We start from the raw sequence: 21,874 nt of genomic DNA on the forward strand, positions 1-21,874 counted from the left end.
CACCAACTTCACTACATCTCCTAGGTCCCATGCCACCAACTTCACTACATTCCCTAGGTCCCATGCCACCAACTTCACTACGCCCCCTAGGTCCTATGCCACCAACTTCACTACATTCCCTAGGTCCCATGCTACCAACTTCACTACGTCCCCTAGGTCCCATGCCACCAACTTCACTACATTCCCTAGGTCCCATGCCACCAACTTCACTACGCCCCCTAGGTCCCATGCCACCAACTTCACTACATTCCCTAGGTCCCTAGCCACCAACTTCACTACATCTCCTAGGTCCCATGCCACCAACTTCACTACATTCCCTAGGTCCCATGCCACCAACTTCACTACGCCCCCTAGGTCCTATGCCACCAACTTCACTACATTCCCTAGGTCCCATGCTACCAACTTCACTACGTCCCCTAGGTCCCATGCCACCAACTTCACTACATTCCCTAGGTCCCATGCCACCAACTTCACTACATTCCCTAATACATTCACAAAGACCCCAGGTACTAAGTTCCTTACAATGCTTAGGTCAGTATTTACAATTTCATTTCCCGAGGTCCCCAAATCATTGTAATTTTAAGGACTTCATTACCGGGTTTGCTTTCTCAAAACTACATAACTGTCTACATTAACCACACCTCCCAGGAATCTCCACAATTTTTCCCACTTTTCTTTTAAAAATTTTCGAGATAAAGTTGATTTGAAAGTCAAATGTTGAGTTACACACCCACGTAAATATGTCCTTAGTAATATGCGTATCTGTGCAAACATGGCTTTCCTACCAGCATTTCAGGCACGTACGATGTAAGACTCACGACGAAAATATTAATATGACTTTCTAGACAGTTCGTTATGCAGATTTTAAATATTACCTATACAGGTGCAGGTTGTAGAAGGCTAGAGCTTGGATGTACATACACGAAGAAAACTTGACTGACTATTGAACTTATACACGAACAAAATATCCTAAGTTTTCTCTCATCTTGAGTCATCAATCATCATTAGCCCTGAGTTCAGTCATGCGTGAACATCAGAAGGCTAGAGTTTATGTAGCTTGATATCAGATCTCATTTCATTACGATATTTATGTAAGGTCTCGATTTCGTTTTATATGGCGTGATGTCCAACTGCTGTTTTTCTCACTCCGTGTGCTTTTATTATAAATGTATTTGTACAATTGACTCTCGTCAAAATGGTACTTACTAAGTTCTTCAAGTGTGAACTACCACATTTACTATAAAAGATATATTGGTTATTTTAGAATAAATTATTCTCCATTAAGAAGATGCAATAAATCGATGTACCTCAAGCATATACGTGTTCAACAAAGGACCAGTGATTTCTAGTCCACGTTTTGTAGCGGTGGTGGTGTGAACAGTTTTGGATTTCTTGACAGTAATCTCTCTATTCGATGTTTGTCCCTATTTTTTTCAATATTTGTATGTTTTCGGATAGTTACGCTGTCGATTTATTGAGATAAAGCGATATTCACATGTAGAATGTAAGCGTTCCTTTCACCATGAACATATTCTTTGTGCGATGTGTCCTTGTCCTTTCCACTCTTTCCTAGATCTAAGGTCTTGACAAAGCATGGACTATCCAAACGTCGCCAGATATCAGAAGCATTAGTATAAAAAGCTGTTCTTAACCTCATATGACAGATTCTTTAAATCTCTGTCATTTAACAGGGGTAAATTTGGAGTAATTCCGACAGTTCAATCTGACGACATGCACAATAGTATCTTATCAAAATGACCCAGTACCTTCCTCAACAGCTTGTGTACGATTCTTGCACTAAGATGCCTTGAACTTTCTACATATACCTGTATCGTCCCAAGGAGAGTCAGTCAGGGTCCTTAGGAAAGCCATTTGTTGAGATAAAAATAAATGACACTTTCTACAAAAAAAAGACTGTCATTTGATTTCATATTCAGTGTCAAATACCGGTCATAATAATAAAATAATTTTATTTATTTTACAACAATTGCGAAACAACTTTTTCGAACTTATATTAATCACTCGTGTTGACCCGTATGGAAGCTGGAGGTAGGGAACAGGAGTACCCGAGGATCGAACCCCGGACCGTCAGGTGTAAGGCGAGTGCGTTACCACTGCGCCAACCGGCCACCCAATACCAGCAGTATCCCATATGTTGTAGTTCACAGATAAATCGGATTTGCTTTTTAGCGGTTTGAGGGTAAAACAAAATAATTTGCACTTTATTTACACCTTAAATATGTAAGTAGACCTTATCTCACTATAAGTATCCCCGATGTAGAATTTTAGGAACTGGGTTGTCAGTCTTGGCAGAATGTCCATACAAATGTCAGACATTTGCGTTCCCATGAACGCCTTTTTTTTCTATTGCTATTGTTTGCGGTAGTGTAAACATGCCGGGGTTTTGTTCCTCTGGTTAGACTCTAAGGGCGCCGTATCTCTATGGCTAGTTTCCAGGGTTTCTAAGAAATGTCTATCGCCGTGAAAATAGCCAATGCATTCAAAACTAGAACCCGACATTGTTTAGATATTTGAATTGTGCGAGGAAAAGATGACGTTATAAATACAGTATTGTAGAGACTTTACGTTTCACAAGCGTCGGCTTGCCCGTTATTTGGCCTGATACTAAAGCTTGCAATACAGCACACGTTTCGGTAGAACTTCTCATGGGAGTTGGTACGTCTAGCAATGCAGTGAAGAAATTATGTTTTTTTTTCGTGTCTGATACGTGTGTTTGCTTGAAATGCAGAAGATGTGAATTTATTGATTTCGATATAAAGATGTCTAGACACCATCTGATGGAAAATCAGGTGCTACTGGTAGACAACAGGGATTCTAAAACTTGTACAGTGGATGGTCTGAAATGTCGGTTTAATAAAATACGTTGTTGAGGGATGGGAGTGAGAACGGCGATGCTGCTTAATAAGTAATGTATGGTAGGATATGGTAGAGTGTAAGATATGTGAGGGTACTGAAGGTTCTGTGAGGAAGTCGTAGAATGTATGAGGGTGTTAAAGGGGATGTGAAGAGTGGTAGGATGGGTAAGGGTATTGAAGGGGATGTGATGAGTGGTAGGATGGGTGAAGGTATTGAAGGGGATGTGATGAGTGGTAGGATGGGTGGAGGTATTGAAGGGGATGTGATGAGTGGTAGGATGGGTGAGGGTATTGAAGGGGATGTGATGAGTGGTGGGATGGGTGAGGGTTTTGAAGGGGATGTGATGAGTGGTAGGATGGGTGAGGGTTTTGAAGGGGATGTGATGAGTGGTAGGGTGGGTGAGGGTATTGAAGGGGATATGATAAGTGGTAGGATGGGTGAACGTATTTAAGGGGATGTAATGAGTGGTAGGATGGGTGAGGGTATTGAAGGGGATGTGATGAGTGGTAGGATGGGTGAGGGTATTGAAGGGGATGTGATGAGTGGTAGGATGGGTGAGGGTATTGAAGGGGATGTGATGAGTGATGAGGTGGGTAGGTTTTGATTGGGAGGAGGTAGAGTGTGGAAGGGGTCCGAGTATTAGATATGATAGTTAAGGATATGGAAGGGGATCTGTGGATGTGGAAGAATATGTGAAGACACGCGTGTAGGTGGGATGACATGGCATGATGTCAGGGGTTGTTACGATGTGAGAGGGGAATGTCGAAATGGTCTTCAGAGGTTTGTGCGATGTGTCTATTAGATAGCAAAAAGATCATAAATTATTTTTCAACTATGCAACATAATTATTTGTGGGCCTATCAATACTACAAATGTATACACTGTACTTGTAACAGCACCTGTCTATTCTTGTTCAAACCAGTTTCGCGTTGTGAAAAACATTTTTAATGAAAAATAAAGAAACATTTGAGACGTCTGTTTTTGACAATGTTGCTGATTACGAGAGAAATTATAACTATAATCAACAGGCCCAAGATGTCTGCGGGTGATAAGTGCCATACTCCCTACAGGCTCCCTAATCTGCGGTTTTTGTGGACATTTAAACTCTTGACCACGTCTTGACACACTGTCTGTCTCGCGATTTGTTACCGATATACTACAATACTCATGTCAACATATCACATAATATTACCTTTGTTTGTGGGAAACAGTAGAATCACGCTCGACCACCAGGTGGAGCTCTTCAGTTTGAAGGGAAACACCTTTCATTGTATAAATTGAATAGGCATTTATCGTGGATATGATACTTAAGCACTAATGACAGACTAAAACATTGAATAATTCTCTATATTTTCGCCGAGCAGTTCTAACCATCAAATAAACACCGAACACTATGCAAGTATTCTGTGGAATGAACTAAATCAAATTAAACTGAAATTGGTATTGGAGAAAAGATTTTTCATAAAAATAGAAAGAAATTTAATCTTCCTTTAAACTCAAAACTTTAAAATCAACATACTTATGATACAGTGACGTAGGCCTATAAGCTGCTTCCGTAGCATTGGAAATGGGATATGCTTTCCCCAGACTAATCACCCTAACGCCATGCGACTCGTTAGAATATTGATATATAGAATATGATAGACTGTACAGAAACTAGAGAAGGATGTCGCAAAATATCTGTAGATGTAGGGAATAGTAATCGTGTTTGTCAAAACTCAAACAACATTCATTACAACGAAACCGGTGACGTTTCCAAAGAGGAATTTGAGCGACCATGAAAAAGGTTCAAGTTTTCCTATGTTTTGTGATTTGTCTAAATATTACGATTTCAATCCGTTGTTATCACTACAAAAGAATATTAATATCTATTATATATAAAAGATGGTTACAGGCTTAAAGAGATATACATTTGGACTAATAATCTGACGACAACCTGTAGGCCGATTTGACTGAAGTTAAACAAAGTTCACGCCGTTTTGTCGCAGGTTACCAGGTGCGCGACCACAAGGATATTATGTACTTTATGTACTTTTTAAAAGCATTGTTATGCTTATTCCAATGAAATCAGTGGCATTTACTAAACCAAGTAAACAGGTATAAACCCACACACGACCTTGAGGTAAATCTCCACTTAGGGCGGGGAGTGTTTAATCAGATCTTAGCACAGTCTTAGGATATACCAGATAAAACATGAATAGGTTTTTTTATACACGCGCATTCTCGTATATACTTGTAGGTTTGATTTGTTAATATCTTGAAATCTGATTTTTGTAAAGTGAGCTTCGCAACTACTTATCACACAGAAAACTTAAAGGTTTATACCTTAGCATGCTAATTGATTGGGGTCAGAAACGCACAAGTACTGATTAATAATTTGTAATTTGGCACAGACTATGTAATGTATCTCTGTAATGTAATGACTTTCTTACCCTAGAATATATCATGTGTAGACGCAATTGTTCGTTAAGTAAAATATATATACGATATTTTTGTAAAGGTTTATAAAGTCGAAATGATTTTTTACTCGGAGTAAATGTTGAAGCGAAATTACGAACGTTCAGTTTAAATGTATTGCCTCTCTCTCAGTATCGGCTTTCAAACAAAATCAATTTCATGTATGTAAACTGTTGTTTGAACTAATGAGAAACTGTTAGGTATATAGGTATGTAAGTATAAATCAGTGTGTTCTTGTGTAGTCAGTATAGAAATGCGCCATTAGCTCACTCATAAGCCATGTTACATCCAGAATTTACAGCCCTATTTAATCCAATGTAGAACATTATATATCTCCGGTAAAAGCCACATTCGCATAAGTGATCTACGCGTCACTGCTTTCTAAATAGATGCAGACATTATTTTCGTGTAAAATGGGTTTGGTATTCAAATGTGGATTTTTTTTTTTTGTTCAGCCAGTTTTCCATCATAACAACTCCGAATAAGGTAATAAGTGGAGTTGTGAATCGCTGGCGTCAGAGTCGGCAAAACGCTCTGAACCTAAGGAGGATCTCTCATTAGACTCTGCCAACAGAAAAGGGTACTTTAGATAAAAACCGTAGTTTTATACACTCAAATATGAAAATGCGTAAACCTTGCATTATGAAATCGCATATATATATTTATGATGTATTTAAGTTCTAACTAAAAACATCCCAAAGTGTTCCAAAAAGGTAATATATGTTTTTTTTTATTACTGGTAGGAGTGACAAAGTAACAAAGAAACAAACACCCTGTGCACATACGAAGATTAGAAACTTGAGAAAATCTGTTAAACAATCACACTAAGGAGCTCTAAACAGGAAAATCATGTTCGGTATGTGTATGTTCTCACAAACGAATTTTTCTTTGTGCATTATTTGCTTCACATAATAGCATTATGAATGTCGTGAATGATTTAAACAAGACCCGTGTGTCTTTATGCAATTAATCATTCAATGTCGTACACATATAAGGCCCATAAATAGAATTTGAAATTCTTGAACAGCAAATTAAATTTACAATAGTGTATTTTACGTTGTTATAGTGTCATGTTACATTGGTCATATAACTAGTTTCTCGTGTCGTCTCCAACGACGGTGTCATCGTGCATCGTAAGACACATGCAACAAGACTATAGTGTACCCCAATAATAAGTCACGTCTTGATGACGTCACATCATTTTCTTGGTAGGGAAAAACTAGTGTCTGCATCGAAATAAGTCTGTCTTGATGACGTCACATCATTGTTTTAGTAGTGAAAATGTATTGTCCGCATCGAAATGAGGCTGCTTGATGACGTCACATAATTGTCTCGGTAGTGAAAAGCTACCGTCCGCATCGAGAAAAGTTTCTCTTAAAAGGAAATTAATTTGAGAATTTTCACTTATTTGTTTTCAGAACTGCGTGTTAAATAGCACCTTACATTCGCGCCGATGTAGTATGGAATTTATCAAACGCCTCAAGGGATGTGACATCAAAATAACAGAAATTTGAGGTTTTTGTAGTAAAACCAATGTTTATGATATAATACTCACCACCATATAGACAATAGCGTATTCCCACCGGCAGCCCATAATTTACATAACAAAGAAAATAAATATCCCGTGAGAGGACCCTTAATGCTTGGTACGAACGCACCGCGCATGACCCAAAACCTCACTTCCGCACCCAAACAAATTGGATGAGAAGACAAGGGGAGGAGGGAGGGACCTCCAATATATGGTGGTGAGTATTATATCATAAACATTGGTTTTACTACAAAAACCTCAAGTTTATTTCAATAATACCTCACCACCATATAGACAATAGCGAATTTGTCTTACCGTAGAGGAGTCTTCGCAGACAATCACTAATCGTAGCAAAAAACAGCATTAAAAACCCATAAGGGTAAAGGATATTAACAATTAAAACTCTAAAAATCCTTCTGAGCCGCAAGGTAGCCTTCCTAAGAATTGACTGGGGGACATGAGACTGTCTGAGCAGTGACAAGAGGACCCAGAGAGTACAACCCATCTGCATGGGAGGAAAGCGACCGAAGATAAAAATCCGCAAAGGTGTTACGGCCTCGCCAGAAGGCTGACGCCATGATATCCTCGAATGAGGCACCATTGAAAAGGGCCCAAGATGCTGAAAGAGCTCTAACCTCATGTGCCCTCACTCTAACCCTGTCAGAAGTGTCAGCACTAGACCCCTCATAAGCAGTCCTGATGGTGTCACAAATCCACCTAGAAATAGTCTAAGCAGAGATATCAGTCTGCCTTGATTTAATGGGCAAGAACAGACGGGATCTAGACTCCCGCCGCCCCCCCTTGGTTTTATCGAGATAAAACCTCAAAGCCCTACAAGGACAGAGTAACGAATTCTGATTCTCAGCACCAGAGACCTCCTTTAAGGCAGGAATCTTGATAGGCTCTGGTGAAAAATTAGGAACCTGATTCTTTGCCAAAAAAGAAGGATCAGTAAGAAGGGTAACCGAGGAATAGTCCCGAGACCACCTGAGACAAGAAGAAGAAGAGGATAGAGCATGGATTTCACTTCTCCGTCTCCCAGAAGCCAACGCTATCAAAAAAACTGTCTTCCAAGAGAGAAACTTGGAAGGAGCAGAAGCCAAGGGCTCATAAGGAGGCTTAGTAAGAGAATCTAAGACCAAAGCCAAATCCCACTGTGGCATCAGCAGTCTAACCCGAGGCTTCTCCAAAGAGAAGGATCTGAGAAGATTGGACAAGGAGGAACAATTTCCGATATCTGAACGCCCTCGGTAGGAAAAAACATTGGCAATGGCAGAACGATAGCCACGTATAGTGCCTGGAGTTAATTTCTTAACCTTAAAAAGATAAAGGAAAAACTCAGCTATCGATTGAATAGAGGAACAGAGTGGATCAATCTTCCTGCTGTGACACCAATCACAGAAGGCTGACCATCTTGATTGGTAGACGGCAGATGAGGAAGATCGTATTGATCTGGTGATGCAATCTGTAACCTCTTCAGAAAAGCCTGCCTGGAGGAGGGAGACCGAGATAGCCTCCACGCGTGAAGGTGGAGGCGCTCTGGGTTCCGATGGAACTGTCTGGATTTGGGTTGACTGAGAAGATTCCATTTGGGAGGGATAGCCAATGGAAGGTCTATCAATAAGTCCAGCAGAGCAGGAAACCAGGGCTGTCTGGGCCACAGAGGTGCTATCAGAAGAACTGAGCAGTCGTGCTCCCTGACCTTCTGCAGCACTCTGCCCAACAGATTGAAGGGAGGAAAAGCATAGGCCAGAAGACCGTCCCAGCTTAGGGACAGAGCATCTACTGCCCATGCCATAGGATCTGGGACAGGCGACACAAACGTCTGAATTTGAAAATTCAGAGCTGTGGCAAACAGATCCACTAGGGGGGTCTCCCACACCATACAGATGGCTCTGAAAACTGACCTGTCCAAAGTCCATTCTGTGATAATTGGACTCCGAGACCTGGAGAGGGTGTCTGCTAACACATTGAGATGACCTGGAAGATGTCTCACTGTTAGGGAAAGCCCCATGGAACGACACAGGAGCAGGACCTGACAAGCGAGAGCACAAAGTTTGTGAGACCTTGTCCCTCCCTGATTCTCCAGATAAGCTACTACTGTGGCATTGTCTGTAGCCAGGCAGATGGACTGATCCTGAAGCAACAGACGCAGAGACTGAATAGCCAGCAGAACTGCCCTCATCTCCAGCACATTGATATGCTCCTGGAGTTGATCTCCCTGCCAGACACCCGAACGACAATGACCGTCGAGGTAGGCCCCCCAACCCGTCATAGATGCGTCCGTATACAGGGTAGCTGTAGGGGATGATCTCCGAAGAGAGACGCCCTTCAGGACATTGCTCTCCAATGCCCACCACATAGCCGACGCCTTCACGGAATTGTCCAAGGAAATGTGAACCTCCCACTGATGAGAGGCCGGTTTCCATTTGGACAGTAGGTACATCTGAAGAGGTCGAATATGGAGCCGACCCAGAGGGACAACATCCGAAAGGGAGTTGAGAAATCCGAGAAGCCTCAGAAACCACCTGACCTGAATAGAGTCCAAACTGTTGAGCAGAAGAACCAATTCCTTGGCTTTCTGGAACTTGGACGGAGGTGGAACAACGAGGCCGAGATCCGTAAGGAAACGGTTTCCCAGGAACACAAAGTCCTGTGAGGGGAAAACCTCGGATTTCTCTCGAGAAGGGATAAAGCCCAGGCGAAGAAGGGTAGTCAAGACTGACCTGGTGCTGCGACTCAAAGACTCTGGATCTAGATGCAGCATCAGGGAGTCGTCGAAATAAATATGGATATCTACTCCGCGACTGTGTAAATAGCCCACAACCACCTGAAGCAGCTTGGTAAAAACCAAGGGGGCTGTGGTAAGACCAAAGGGCATGGCCCTGAACTGGAACACTCTGCCCTGGGATGTAAATCTCAGGAATTTCCTGGCCGATTTCTTTATCGGAATGTGGAAATAAGCGTCCTTGAGGTCTATAGAGGTTGCCCACATGCCTGGTGCAACTGACGCCAGAATGCCTCGAGGAGTCTCCATTTTGAAATGTGGAGAGTCCACATACTTGTTGAAGGCACTGAGGTCTATGATTGGACGCCAGGCCCCGGATTTCTTCTTGACAAGAAACATACGGGAGTAAAAGCCTGGTGTCCAGAGAGACCTCGGGAGCTCCTCTATGGCACCCTTTGCCAACATGCAGTCGACCTCGTCTAGGAGGGCCTGAGCCTTTCCTGCATCGCCGGGAGGGGGAAAGAAAACAGGATCTGCCGATAGAGGGGGATCCTTCAGAAGGGGGATACCCAGACCCTCGGACACCACCGAAATTGCCCACTTGTCCTCGGTAAGCTGCTGCCAATCGGGCAGAAAATGAGAAAGGCGACCCCCAACGGGAAGATCTGGCCTTGGGAGCTCGAGACCTTCCCATGGATCGTCCATACGACAGGACAAGGGGCAGGGTGGAACCGAGGGACTGAAAGAGTCAGGAACTCTGCCCCTTCTTACCTGCATTCTGCTTGCCTCCCCTTCCTCCCTTGTGACCCCGACCACCCCGTCCCCGAGAAGAGTGCCCCCCTCGAGAAGTCGAGGTAACAGACGACTGAGCCTGAGGCTGAGCCGTCTTAGGGCCCTTCTTAGGCTTGCCTGGGCGCTGCACCCGTCCAGGCTTAGGCTTAGCCCTAAGTTTCTCCAACCGAGCTGAAGCTGACTTGTCATTGTTGACTCTGTCCATGACAGAGGAGAGAACCCCTCCAAACATTTCAGAGCCTGACAGGGGAGCAGTCATGAGATCCGATATAAAAGGCTCTCCAATAGTTAGTCTTGGCTTCAAGACTGAAGCACGACGAGCCAGAATGAAATCAGTCAAAACTGCCAGAATGAGCGCAGTCCCATCCATGTGGGCCCGGTTCATAGCCTTGCTGAGTTCAGCCAAGAGCTTAGTCTTGTCAGGTAGGCTCTCCTCCGAACGAGAAGAAGCTACAAACAAAGCAGGGGAAAAAGAATCTGCATAAGCCAGCACGTGAATGGCAAGGCGAAGCAGTCTTTCTATCCGACTATGCTCTTTGGGAGACAAATGAATCATGTCATTTGATCTTCCAGGCCAGCAGTGGTCCAAAAGAAGGTCCACCTTAGCTGGATTAGATTCTATTGAGGGGTCGTGAACTGCATATCGAGAAGGATTGAACCCCTCAATATCATTCACCCCCAAAAGCAAACCGGAAAGATCCTGCTTCCTATTAGCAGAACCTTTGGCTTGAAGAACCTTCTGAATCTGGGCCAATGCTGAGGAAACCATAGTACCCTCCGCCAATGACCTACCTGATGCCCTAACCTCAGGCTCTGAGGGAAGAAAGGCACTTAAAGTAGAAGTCCTCTCTGGAAGACCCGAAGCTGAGGGAGGAGGGCAAAACTCCACGCCGAGGAGTGACGCAACCTCCAAACGCAGGCTGCGGAAGGAATCCAGATTCCTTTCAGCCTGGGAGACTGCAAGGACTGACTCGGTGTCAGGAGAGTCCACCTCGGAGTCTGAAGACTCCTGACAGGAACCCTCAACTTGGACTGCTGGGAGCCAAGAGCGGGTCTCCGATTCAACATCAGACCCAGCATCCAGTGACAGAGTGTCCCCATCATCAGGTAAGGCCTGCTGACCCACAACCTCAGCCTCTGACTCCTCACAATCCATGTCCTCAGACTCATCATGATCAGACTGAGGGCACTGGCCTAAACTGGAGACAGACCTAGTCACAGACTGGTCCGGAGTCTCCAATCTTCTAACCTTAGAGGTAGAAGAAAGGCCAGCACTAAGATTAGCAAAGTTGACCTTACGCTTAGACCTATGGGAAAGCGAGGTCTTATGGGTGTCAGCCGAAATCTTTGAGGGACGGTTAAGCCTCTTAGATTTGTGTTGGCGAGAGCGAGAAGGGGGGGGACCCGACTCAACACCAGGCTGGTGACAGAAGGCTGAGGTACCCCAAGGTTGGCCTGGGTAACCAAAAGGGGTCTGACCATACCCAGAGTATGGAAATCCCAAAGGCTGGGAAGGGCCCCAGCATTGGCCATAGCCAGAATACTGGGGGGGGAGGCAACATACCGGAACCCACAGGACCGGGAAATGAACTGCTCCCTACTGGAGACATGCCTGTCAAGTATGGCCGATAATGGCCATCACTGTCAGGAGACTGCATATAACCACCAAACCTGGGTGCAGACTGAGGAAAGGGGTAAGGTGGGGGGTGCACAGGCGCTCCCAAGAACCCCACTGAGCCAGGAGCTCGAACTGGTGGAGGACCAGATCGAGGTAAGGAAGACTGAGGAACCGAAGGGTGCAATACCCTGGACCCAAACCCAGATAGTGGGTAGTCAACCCCAACACCAGGAAGTGAAACCGAGTCACTCCCTGCTCCCAGTGCAGCCTCTCCAGTAACACCGTCATAACTGGCAGTGCCAGCCGGCCAACTGTCAGTGGGTACACCGGCACCCCTCAATGGGGCCCGGGTCGCATGACTGGCCTGTTCGGTAGCCATTCCGCTAACGGAGATGGTACCCGGACACTCGCTCCCTTCGACCTCCACGGAAATTCCCGGGTGAGTGCCCTTCTGGAGCACGATAGGAAACCCTAAGGACCCTACCGTCCCAGAAATATGATCGTGAGTAGGCTCCTCTGTAGCCAAAGAGGACCTACCACTAGGAAGCAAAATTACTTCCCCCTCCGGGGGTAAAATGGCCTCACTGCCAGGTGGAAGGCTGACTACAGCTCCACTCTGTGCTTTTGGATGCTTACTGTCTGCCCCAGCCTTAATACCCTTTTTTCGGGTGACAGACTTATGGGATAGTACCTTGTCCCACAAGGTATGTGGCCAAGCCAAACACACGGAACAAGGTCTATCCCGGGAGCAGTCTCGACAGGAAAGACAGAGGTCATGGTCATCCCCATCGAGGATGACATGACCGCAATCTCCCTGACGAGTTTTAGAAGCACTCTGCCCCTTCTTACCTGTCATACTGCTCGGCGGGCAGCGACCAGCAACGCACGAGAAAAAAAATCGAGTGAAAAACACCGAATAGTTGACAGAAGTAAATGGTAACAAAACAAACAGTAGGAGACACCGAGAGGGCCTTCTACACAGCGGTATCGTAACGTAAAACAGTCCACGTGTGCGGTAACCAACCAACACAGAAAGGCCGAAAACGGCAAAAACAGGGACTGACAACACAAACCACGAAGAAAGACCTGTCAACAATAAATGTAAGAACCAAATACAGATACTGTACAACACAAATAACACGTGAAACACTAAGAAATGCCTGAAAACCGTAGAAGAAATGTCGCTCCTCAGTCGGTGATGGCTGCCATAAGCGGAAGTGAGGTTTTGGGTCATGCGCGGTGCGTTCGTACCAAGCATTAAGGGTCCTCTCACGGGATATTTATTTTCTTTGTTATGTAAATTATGGGCTGCCGGTGGGAATACGCTATTGTCTATATGGTGGTGAGGTATTATTGAAATAAACAAAGATGTTAACAGGCCAACTTAAAGTATTGTGAATCATTTATGCATTTAAAACATTACTCAGTATAAAAGTAATGAAATTTAAAGTTTCATTTAAAACCGTCGAAAAGAATGCAGGTAGTGAAATAACATTTGATTATTTCAAAGTCCAAATTAGCATGAAATTAGAAAATATTTTGATTTTTGTTGAAAAAGGAAAAGAAATTCCAAGAAAGTTCAAGCTATTTTCTATTAAAAATCAAAATGGATACTGATTTTTTAAAGTATTTAATAGTCTTTTAACATCAAATAGATATGACACAATGTGGGAGACTGTCAAACTATACAAATATATATTAAAGAGTAGCTTCTCTGTGAATTATTCTTAATGACTTGTTGAGTAATGGTTGGGTATCTGTATCAATTTTCGATGTATCATTTTAAGCTTTTGTAGCCTGTGTTGATGTTATACCTATGTATCACGGATTTGCATAGCGTCACGTTCAAATTCGAAAGTAAACAGACAGGCGAGTCTTATTTATCTCGATAGCGATGCAGCTTGTCTGTCTGGTTTTGGTAGGGTCAATCAGTGTTAAACATTTTAATACGCCATGGTATCATTTTATCAGCAAACCGTATTAATTTTTACAAATGATATCATTTGATAAGATCGTATCTTTTCGGGTCATTGTCATGAACAACTTGAATTCCTCAACACACAGATTGGTTATGACACCTGCCCATATGAAATCATCCGATACCCACCACAGCTAGTATGAAACGTAAACAACACGTAGCAGTCATACAATCTGTTTTATATGACAAACAACGTAATTAGTTGAGTTTAGCATCTGTAACAGATCAATTTTAGGGCACACTCTCAGAGCAGAAAGATGTCGGATTCATCGGAATTTTCTTAATTTATTTGTCAATCGTGATTTTTCATCAATAACATATTTGCTGGAATTTTACAAATAAGGTGAAATATTTTACTGCATATGTAGTAGGAACGCGATATAAATCAGTCTGCCTTTAAGTTCTATGCAAGGAGTAATTTAGAAAAACAACTACACACAGCATGCACGATGAGTGGTATATGCGCTATCATGCCATAAATTTAAAAGGATGGGATTTTTTTTTAATTTTTAATTTTTTTTTTTTTTTTTGTGGTATCTTCTTTAACAAAAGCATGACTGCACTGGTATGCCACTAAATCACTACACAGTTGGAGAATTTCCCTTGAGATAACGTCAGCATGACAGTTGCGACGGAAGTGTGTATTTTATTCAGTGTTGATAAAGCAAAATAGCAAAGACAACATTCATTTTTAAGAGTTTAGAAATAGATAATGTCTTAATGTCATTTAACAAATGAAAATGTTTGCATAATCAGAAAAAAATGGTGATTTAACCAGTGAAGCGAGGCGTAGTGAACAAAATTCACAACTGATTATAAAACTCATCATGTTTTTTTTTTCATCAAAATACTTTTACCACACCTTCTGTATGTGACGGTAAAGATTAGAAAGTATTTCACAAGTACTTAACCATTGATTGAAATGGTGTTATATACTTTCCACAGTCCGACTCTATTCCACAAATGAAGATTTGTTATCATACTGAGTTAATCAAATCTGCTTTCCCTTTGTTTGCAGGTTTAGATATATTCCGAAACCATCACAACTCAATAGAAAGTCAAAATGATCAAGAATGTTACCATGGTTACTCAAATATTTGGCTCGATACATTAATGATCGTGTGCACATATTCTCAAAATAGTGATAATTTGTGTCTGGAACCAATACATCGTCAACTTTGTTTGAAAACTACAGACAATAATTGCCTCTTCCGTCAGAGTACATCCGAGAACACGAAAATTAAGTGATCGGTCTTTATATGTTTCCCATCAAAGCTGAATGCACTAAAGGTTGTCATCAAATCTTAGATGAGTGATAAAAATTGAGTCAAATGCAGTAGATAAGTCTTGTAGCAGTAAAACGTTTGAAAAGATTCCACGGTCTGATTTATTTGGTGATCCCTATCAAGAATATGCTAATGATCACGTGATCAATATTCGATCATCACCATCACTCTTTGTGCATCCAGGATGTGTGTTTCTTTTACAAAACAATTCAAACTTATAATGCACCTTCATACCTGCTTCATTCAACCGTATGTCTAGTCATTACGGTGATGACAAGACAACTGTGTTCTTTGCAAATTGAAGGTATGTCTTGTTACAGAAATAGATTCTCCTTTCTGTCATCAACTGAACCAGCTTTTCGATGTAGCATCACTGATGAGTCCTAGAAGGACGAAACAGCTGTACGATGTAGCATCACTGACGAGTCCTAGAAGGACGAACCAGCTGTATGATGTAGTATCACTGACGAGTCCTAGAAGGACGAACCAGTTTTACGATGTAGCAACACTGACGAGTCCTAGAAGAACGAAACAGCTTGACGATGTAACATCACTGACGAGTCCTAGAAGGACGAACCAGTTTTACGATATAGTATCACTGACGAGTCCTAGAAGGACGAACCAGTTTTACGATGTAACATCACTGATGAGTCCTAGAAGGACGAACCAGTTTTATGATGTAGTATCACTGACGAGTTCTAGAAGAACGAAACAGCTTTACGATGTAGTATCACTGACAAGTCCTAGAAGGACGAACCAGTTTTACGATATAGTATCACTGACGAGTCCTAGAAGAACGAAACTGCTTTACGATATAGTTTGTTTTACTATTGGGCACTATCGTATTTTGAAAGTGCAGGAAATCTTAACCCCACAAAACTGTACTGTTTTGCTAGAGAATCCTTTATCCTGAACTAAACAAAATATTTGGACATCAGCGATTAAAGTTAAAGAGACAATGAGATTAATCATTGATAACAATGGGACTACGTGTTCAGGAATATTGGCAGGGACTATCAACAGTTCTGAATTCATCGTACACAGCCTTGCCCATGGTAATACACTGCAGTCTAGTGCCCAGCACCAAAAAATTAATCAAATACCCTCAACACTGGCATTGCTCAAAACAGAAAAAAGCAAGTATCCTTTAAGTATGCAACCAATATTGTTATATGGCATGGTGAGTTTAAAGTCAGGTGCCCAAAACAGGAATGATGGTGATATTACTTTAACTTAAATGTTACATATTGCTGATTTTTATATCCTTGTTAGTAACACAGGCACTCTATTCTCCTAGTAGACGTTGTTTACATTAAGCTGTATTCATTTGTTATACAATTCATCATTTAGACAAGACAAAGCTATATAATTTAGTTTACATCCACGCCACATGATCACAGACAGACATATCTGCATATCTTACGACACTAGACAATGTCACCGCGTTTACAGACTCTAGACAGAACGAGGGGCGTGGCTTGATATGCAAATTACTAATGTTATGATGCTTTATCTCCGAACAAGAAATGTGTTACGTTTTATTATGATATGGTATAAACCATAACTTGGATGGTGTGTTTACTGTGAGTAATTGTTATGGCGTTATTCTGAGCTGATTTCTTTAATGTAAATCCAAGTTACAATCAACAATTTATTTCTGATAAACATACACTCTAGACATTAAGTATGACCACACCTATTAATAATAATACAATTACAGCGCCCTTTCTGTTGTTGTTGTTATTATTGTTGTTGTTGTTTCTCTCACACAAACAAACCCACACCCACACTCACACCCACACAGCTGCAGGCACTGGATCATATAGTCAGATAGCAAGGTTGATGTAGTATTTAGACAGTGTTCCAGGTAAGGTTTAATGTACTAGACAAGACCTGGTATGATCAGCTATTTATGACGCTATTTTTAAATCATCTTTCTTCTCTAGATCATGCAGTGAGTATCGAGTTGGAAAATCATATTTCAAATGGAGACTAACTTCCGCCTCCTTGATCATCAACAGGACTGGAAACTTGTAATGGAATCTCCGACACCTAGATATAATGGAACACGTCCAGAATGAGTAAAACATACAGAAATCAATAGGACTTTTCAAATTTAGAATTAGGTACAGTAGGGCAGTAAGATATAAACCGCATCATGCAACTATTTCGTCTGTATAGAACTTGCCAGTGACGTTCAAGGACTAAACTTTGAAACCACTGAGGCGAACAAGGGAAAATAAAAATTGGTAGAAAGAAATGAGGAAATCTATATCGGGAGGTGCACAAGTCCAATAATTCAATAAAATTTCATGATTTTCTTATATTGTTTGAACTCTATGCACGTGTCTATGAATTAAAATGTGACATGCAGGTTATTGTTACGGCAACAAAGAAGAAACGCAAGTGTATAGTCACGTAGTTGTTCATCATAGCTAAAACGTGGACAGTTCGGTGATAAAGATAGTATAATACAGCGGTGCTATTAGAGGTGTCGTATGAATGGTTATAAAAATAACACAATACATTATAGTTAATACCGCCACACGATCAGGTGTTGTACATACTTCTGTGAAATGTGTATAGGACACCTGGAATGCACGATGACTGTTATATTGCACGGTGATTGGTTTTTTAAGTGCGTTTTATGTCCTTAATACCATGTAGGATGTGACAAGGCACTTTATCTGTATTGTGATAAATACAACACAATGATTTATTGATCTCAAACCAGAACTATTCACGAGATAGTGACATCATCAATTTGTGCGTACCTGTACATATCATTGCTCTTCCGGTAAGAGATTCAGGAAGGCCAACTACACGTAACGTTGTGTTTTTGTCTGCATGTCTGCACCCCTCTTAACTCAACCGAATTTTACCCAGTCAAGAAGGTCTAAAACCGTGGTCCCAAATGAGTTGCATCCCTTAAAGATTAACATGGTCATGTCAAGTCTAGCTTCTTAGATTCACAAGGTACAGAGCACGAAAATCACCCAAAGTTTCCACCAGACATAGCCTTCAAACATTAAACCATCCTAATGTGTTTCTAACACGACTATGCGAACAATTTCGACGATCTAAGATTAAATTAAAACAAATGGTCGTTTATATTTTATGATCAAAATCAAATCATATGAATCACGTGGTACCCTGTGTAATATCACTCGTCGATGAAGCAGACATGTTCCCTTCTCGAACAGTAGTCCCACAATCCCTGTTTATTTTCTAGGGTCAATCTTTCTTTGGTCTTAGCTTGGCACACTTTCATCGATATTGAGTTTGAATTGCACTCATATCATCATGTCGCTATTTTCTTCTTGATACTGATATCTCCATATTGAAGTGATAACATTGTTACAGAGATAGTCTAATGAACGACGGGTATCAATTTAAACCCAGAGGTAAGAACTATTATTTATCATGGTAATCTACAGGACCAACTTCGAAGTGGATGTTCTTATGGCAGAAACGATCATTTTCATCTCGTCGACAAAATTATCACTGAAGTCTTTTGTGTATCATGTGACCATTTTGGTACAATGTCACTTGTGCAACTTTCGACCTTGAAATACAGCCTTTAACAATGTCAGCCTGCTACAATACATCAACTTCGTTTTCATCTATCTTTCCGAATAGAAAGGTCATCTGGTAACTTGATTCTGTGCTTTTAAGTCTAAATGAACCGACAAGTGTTTTTAAAGTGACGGTGTAAAGTGAATATTTTCTGTCCTGTTTCCCTTCGCTTGCCATTACGTAACAATGTTTCGTGTGATGAAATGTGTATCCCCGGGCGTATTCCGTAATGGATTGAAGCTAAACCACAGTCTGTCTGACAAACTACGTCACTTTACATGTTTGCAGAGGTAGTGCATTTTTCAGAAGAACCATAGAGACAGAAAGTTCAAACCAGTCAGAGGATTTGATTAGCACGTGAATTTTAGGGCCAGCGCGTCAACAACATGCATAATGTATTTGTTGAATCAGTATATAATATTTTCATTGCCTAATATGGTAATTACACAATAACAGTGGCTCATATATTAATGATATTACACCTAGGCCGACAGGTATATATACCGTGACGTTGGTATAGAGAACGGCAGGTCATGACGAAATAATAGGGACCTGTGCTCATGTTTATCTTGTAGATCTCAAAGTTCTTCTAATATCACAATTTAAAAACATGTAACACATCACCTTCCGTAGCAGGTCACCTCTCGTTGCATCCTTATTAGGCATTCATATATGCACCAACGCAACTTCTTTTCATTTCTAAAATTTGCAATTATATAAACATTTAAAAAAAAATGATATTGGAGAAATTTTACGTGTCAAATTATTAAAATAATGTACTGTACATTCCGGTTAGTAATTGGAACACCAGACACGAGAGAATGAACACAGAGGCGTGGAAGACAAGTTTACCAACTTCTTTGCCTTGACCTGCATAAAGTACAAATGTATAAGCTTGTCCACTAATAATATAATATTTCTCATCGGCACGGTTTTGATTTTTTATTTTCACAGATATATTTCACAAAACAACCAAGAGAACTCTGAACGAGTTTTTAAGATATTTTACGTATCAGTGTGTCTAGATCGAGATATACGTGTATGTAGAGCTTTGAGAGGTCTCTGGTAGGAGTGACGATCTGGTTTATGTCAATTGCCAGTAATAATCAGTCACGCTTCAATGAACAACGCCAGTGAAATAGTCACAGTAATATAACGACATTAAGTGCACGCTTTGTCTACCGAACAATGTTTTATGAATTTGTGTCAACATCCCTCTGGCTATGTCATCAAACCGTTTTTGTAACCTCAGGCAGGAACATCCGGGGAATTTCTTAACTACGCTTTCACAGCTACCGTAGGATTGACAGTTCAATTTAATTACAACATAGTTATATTGACATTGTGAACATAGCTACCTGCACTGTAGTCAATCCGTTAAATTTATTTACACTGTAACCATAGCTACCTGCACTGTAGTCAATCCGTTAAATTTATTTACATTGTGAACATAGCTACCTGCACTGTAGTCAATCCGTTAAATTTATTTACACTGTAACCATAGCTACATGCACTGTAGTCAATCCGTTAAATTTATTTACACTGTAACCATAGCTACATGTACTGTCTTCCGACTTCAATAAAAAACAATTTGACATTAAAGCTTTCAGTCGTTAACACATCCTTATCACTGCTGATGTGTGTCCCTGTTATGATGATCTACCTGTTTCTGTCTGGAAATCGTCGAAACTATCAACTTTTATCTGTAAACATTTGTCAGATTGGTCATTACAACAATTCGTAGACAGATCTGATAGAAACAATCAAATTAGTTCCACTGCTCAGTGATGCCGTTAAATGAAAATATGCTAGTCCCTATGTTTAGTAGGAACGTCCCGCATTCCTCTATTGTATCAGGTAAACGTTTAACTTTGCCCATCTTACTAAACTCAATAAAAACGTATTACAGACCAGGACATTTGTGGCGAAAACGTTTGATATTGATCTCCTGTAGAAAGAAATTTGTCCTAGTCATTTCTTGATACAGCGAGAGGTTTTGCCCAATTCACGCATAATTTTGTTTTTTGTAAAATGTATCCGCTTACTGAAGGTTGGTAGCGGATGATACATTGTTTCGTTCACTGTTAGATCCTCACTCGAGGTGACAAAGGCGGGGACACATGTCAGAGTAATCAGCGAATTGTGTTCTCCAGAGAAGTTACGACATGGAATGTATTTATTTTGCGCAAACAGATGACACACGATCATGAAGATAAAACAGTGAGAGTATGACCTCTGACCCAGGGCGCTTTACTCACACTAAAGATACACGACTTGAGATACAAACCTGTCCTACTATTTTTTGTTTAAAAACAAAAACCCTACAATACTTCTTCAGGCTGTAAACATTAAAACAAACCGCTAGGTACATAGTTGGTGGCTGAATTTAATCAAATTATTGACTATCTATAATAATGATTTTTATTAATCTTTTCAAGATAAAAATCAATTATGTTTGAAAGTTCCTCAACAACACATAGTTCTAAGCGAAGAAAAAGAATCAACATTCGTCTCGAACGGGAATTTATGTAAGATCTGCCATTAATCACATATAACTGTATATCGTGCTGAAAATCATATATAACATGGTAGATCAAACGATTTTGTATCAAGTTATCGATGTATGCTCGGAGCAAGACGGAATGGGAAGGTAACGGTAAATTCTAATAACACATATACATTTACTAGGAACACTGGGATCCTGTTTTTACCATTTCGGCGTGCAGCATTTGTTATGTTGCTTTCCTTACAATATTGATGTTTTCTTTTAAAGTATTTTGCTACTATGACGAATTCCTATATATGATATTATTTCATTTGGGATTTTCATCTTTTCGATATTAAAAAAACAGGTGTATCGGAATATGTCATATACAGGTGTACCGGTATATGTGATATACAGATATACCGGAATATGTGATATACAGGTGTACCGGAATATGTTATGTACAGGTGTACCGGAATATGTGATATACAGGTGTACCGTTATACGTGATATACAGGTGTACCGGAATATGTGATATACAGGTGTACC

At 41.1% G+C, this 21,874-nt stretch overlaps 1 protein-coding gene across 1 annotated transcript; it reads right to left on the reverse strand.

The window, feature by feature from the left end:
• Window positions 1–259: 259 nt before the first annotated feature.
• Window positions 260–10,295, reverse strand: LOC132562607 (uncharacterized). Its single transcript, XM_060227358.1, has 3 exons — window positions 8,262–10,295; window positions 7,685–8,178; window positions 260–482 (listed from the first exon to the last, which is right to left on the reverse strand). The coding sequence occupies exons 1-3, from the start codon at window positions 10,293–10,295 to the stop codon at window positions 260–262; spliced, it is 2,751 nt and encodes a 916-aa protein (XP_060083341.1).
• Between the last annotated feature and the right edge of the window lie 11,579 nt (window positions 10,296–21,874).

This window comes from Ylistrum balloti, unplaced genomic scaffold (genome assembly GCF_031769215.1).
Source record: "Ylistrum balloti isolate Yb309-2 unplaced genomic scaffold, AGI_CSIRO_Ybal_v1 Utg371464, whole genome shotgun sequence".
Lineage (NCBI taxonomy): Eukaryota > Metazoa > Mollusca > Bivalvia > Pectinida > Pectinidae > Ylistrum > Ylistrum balloti.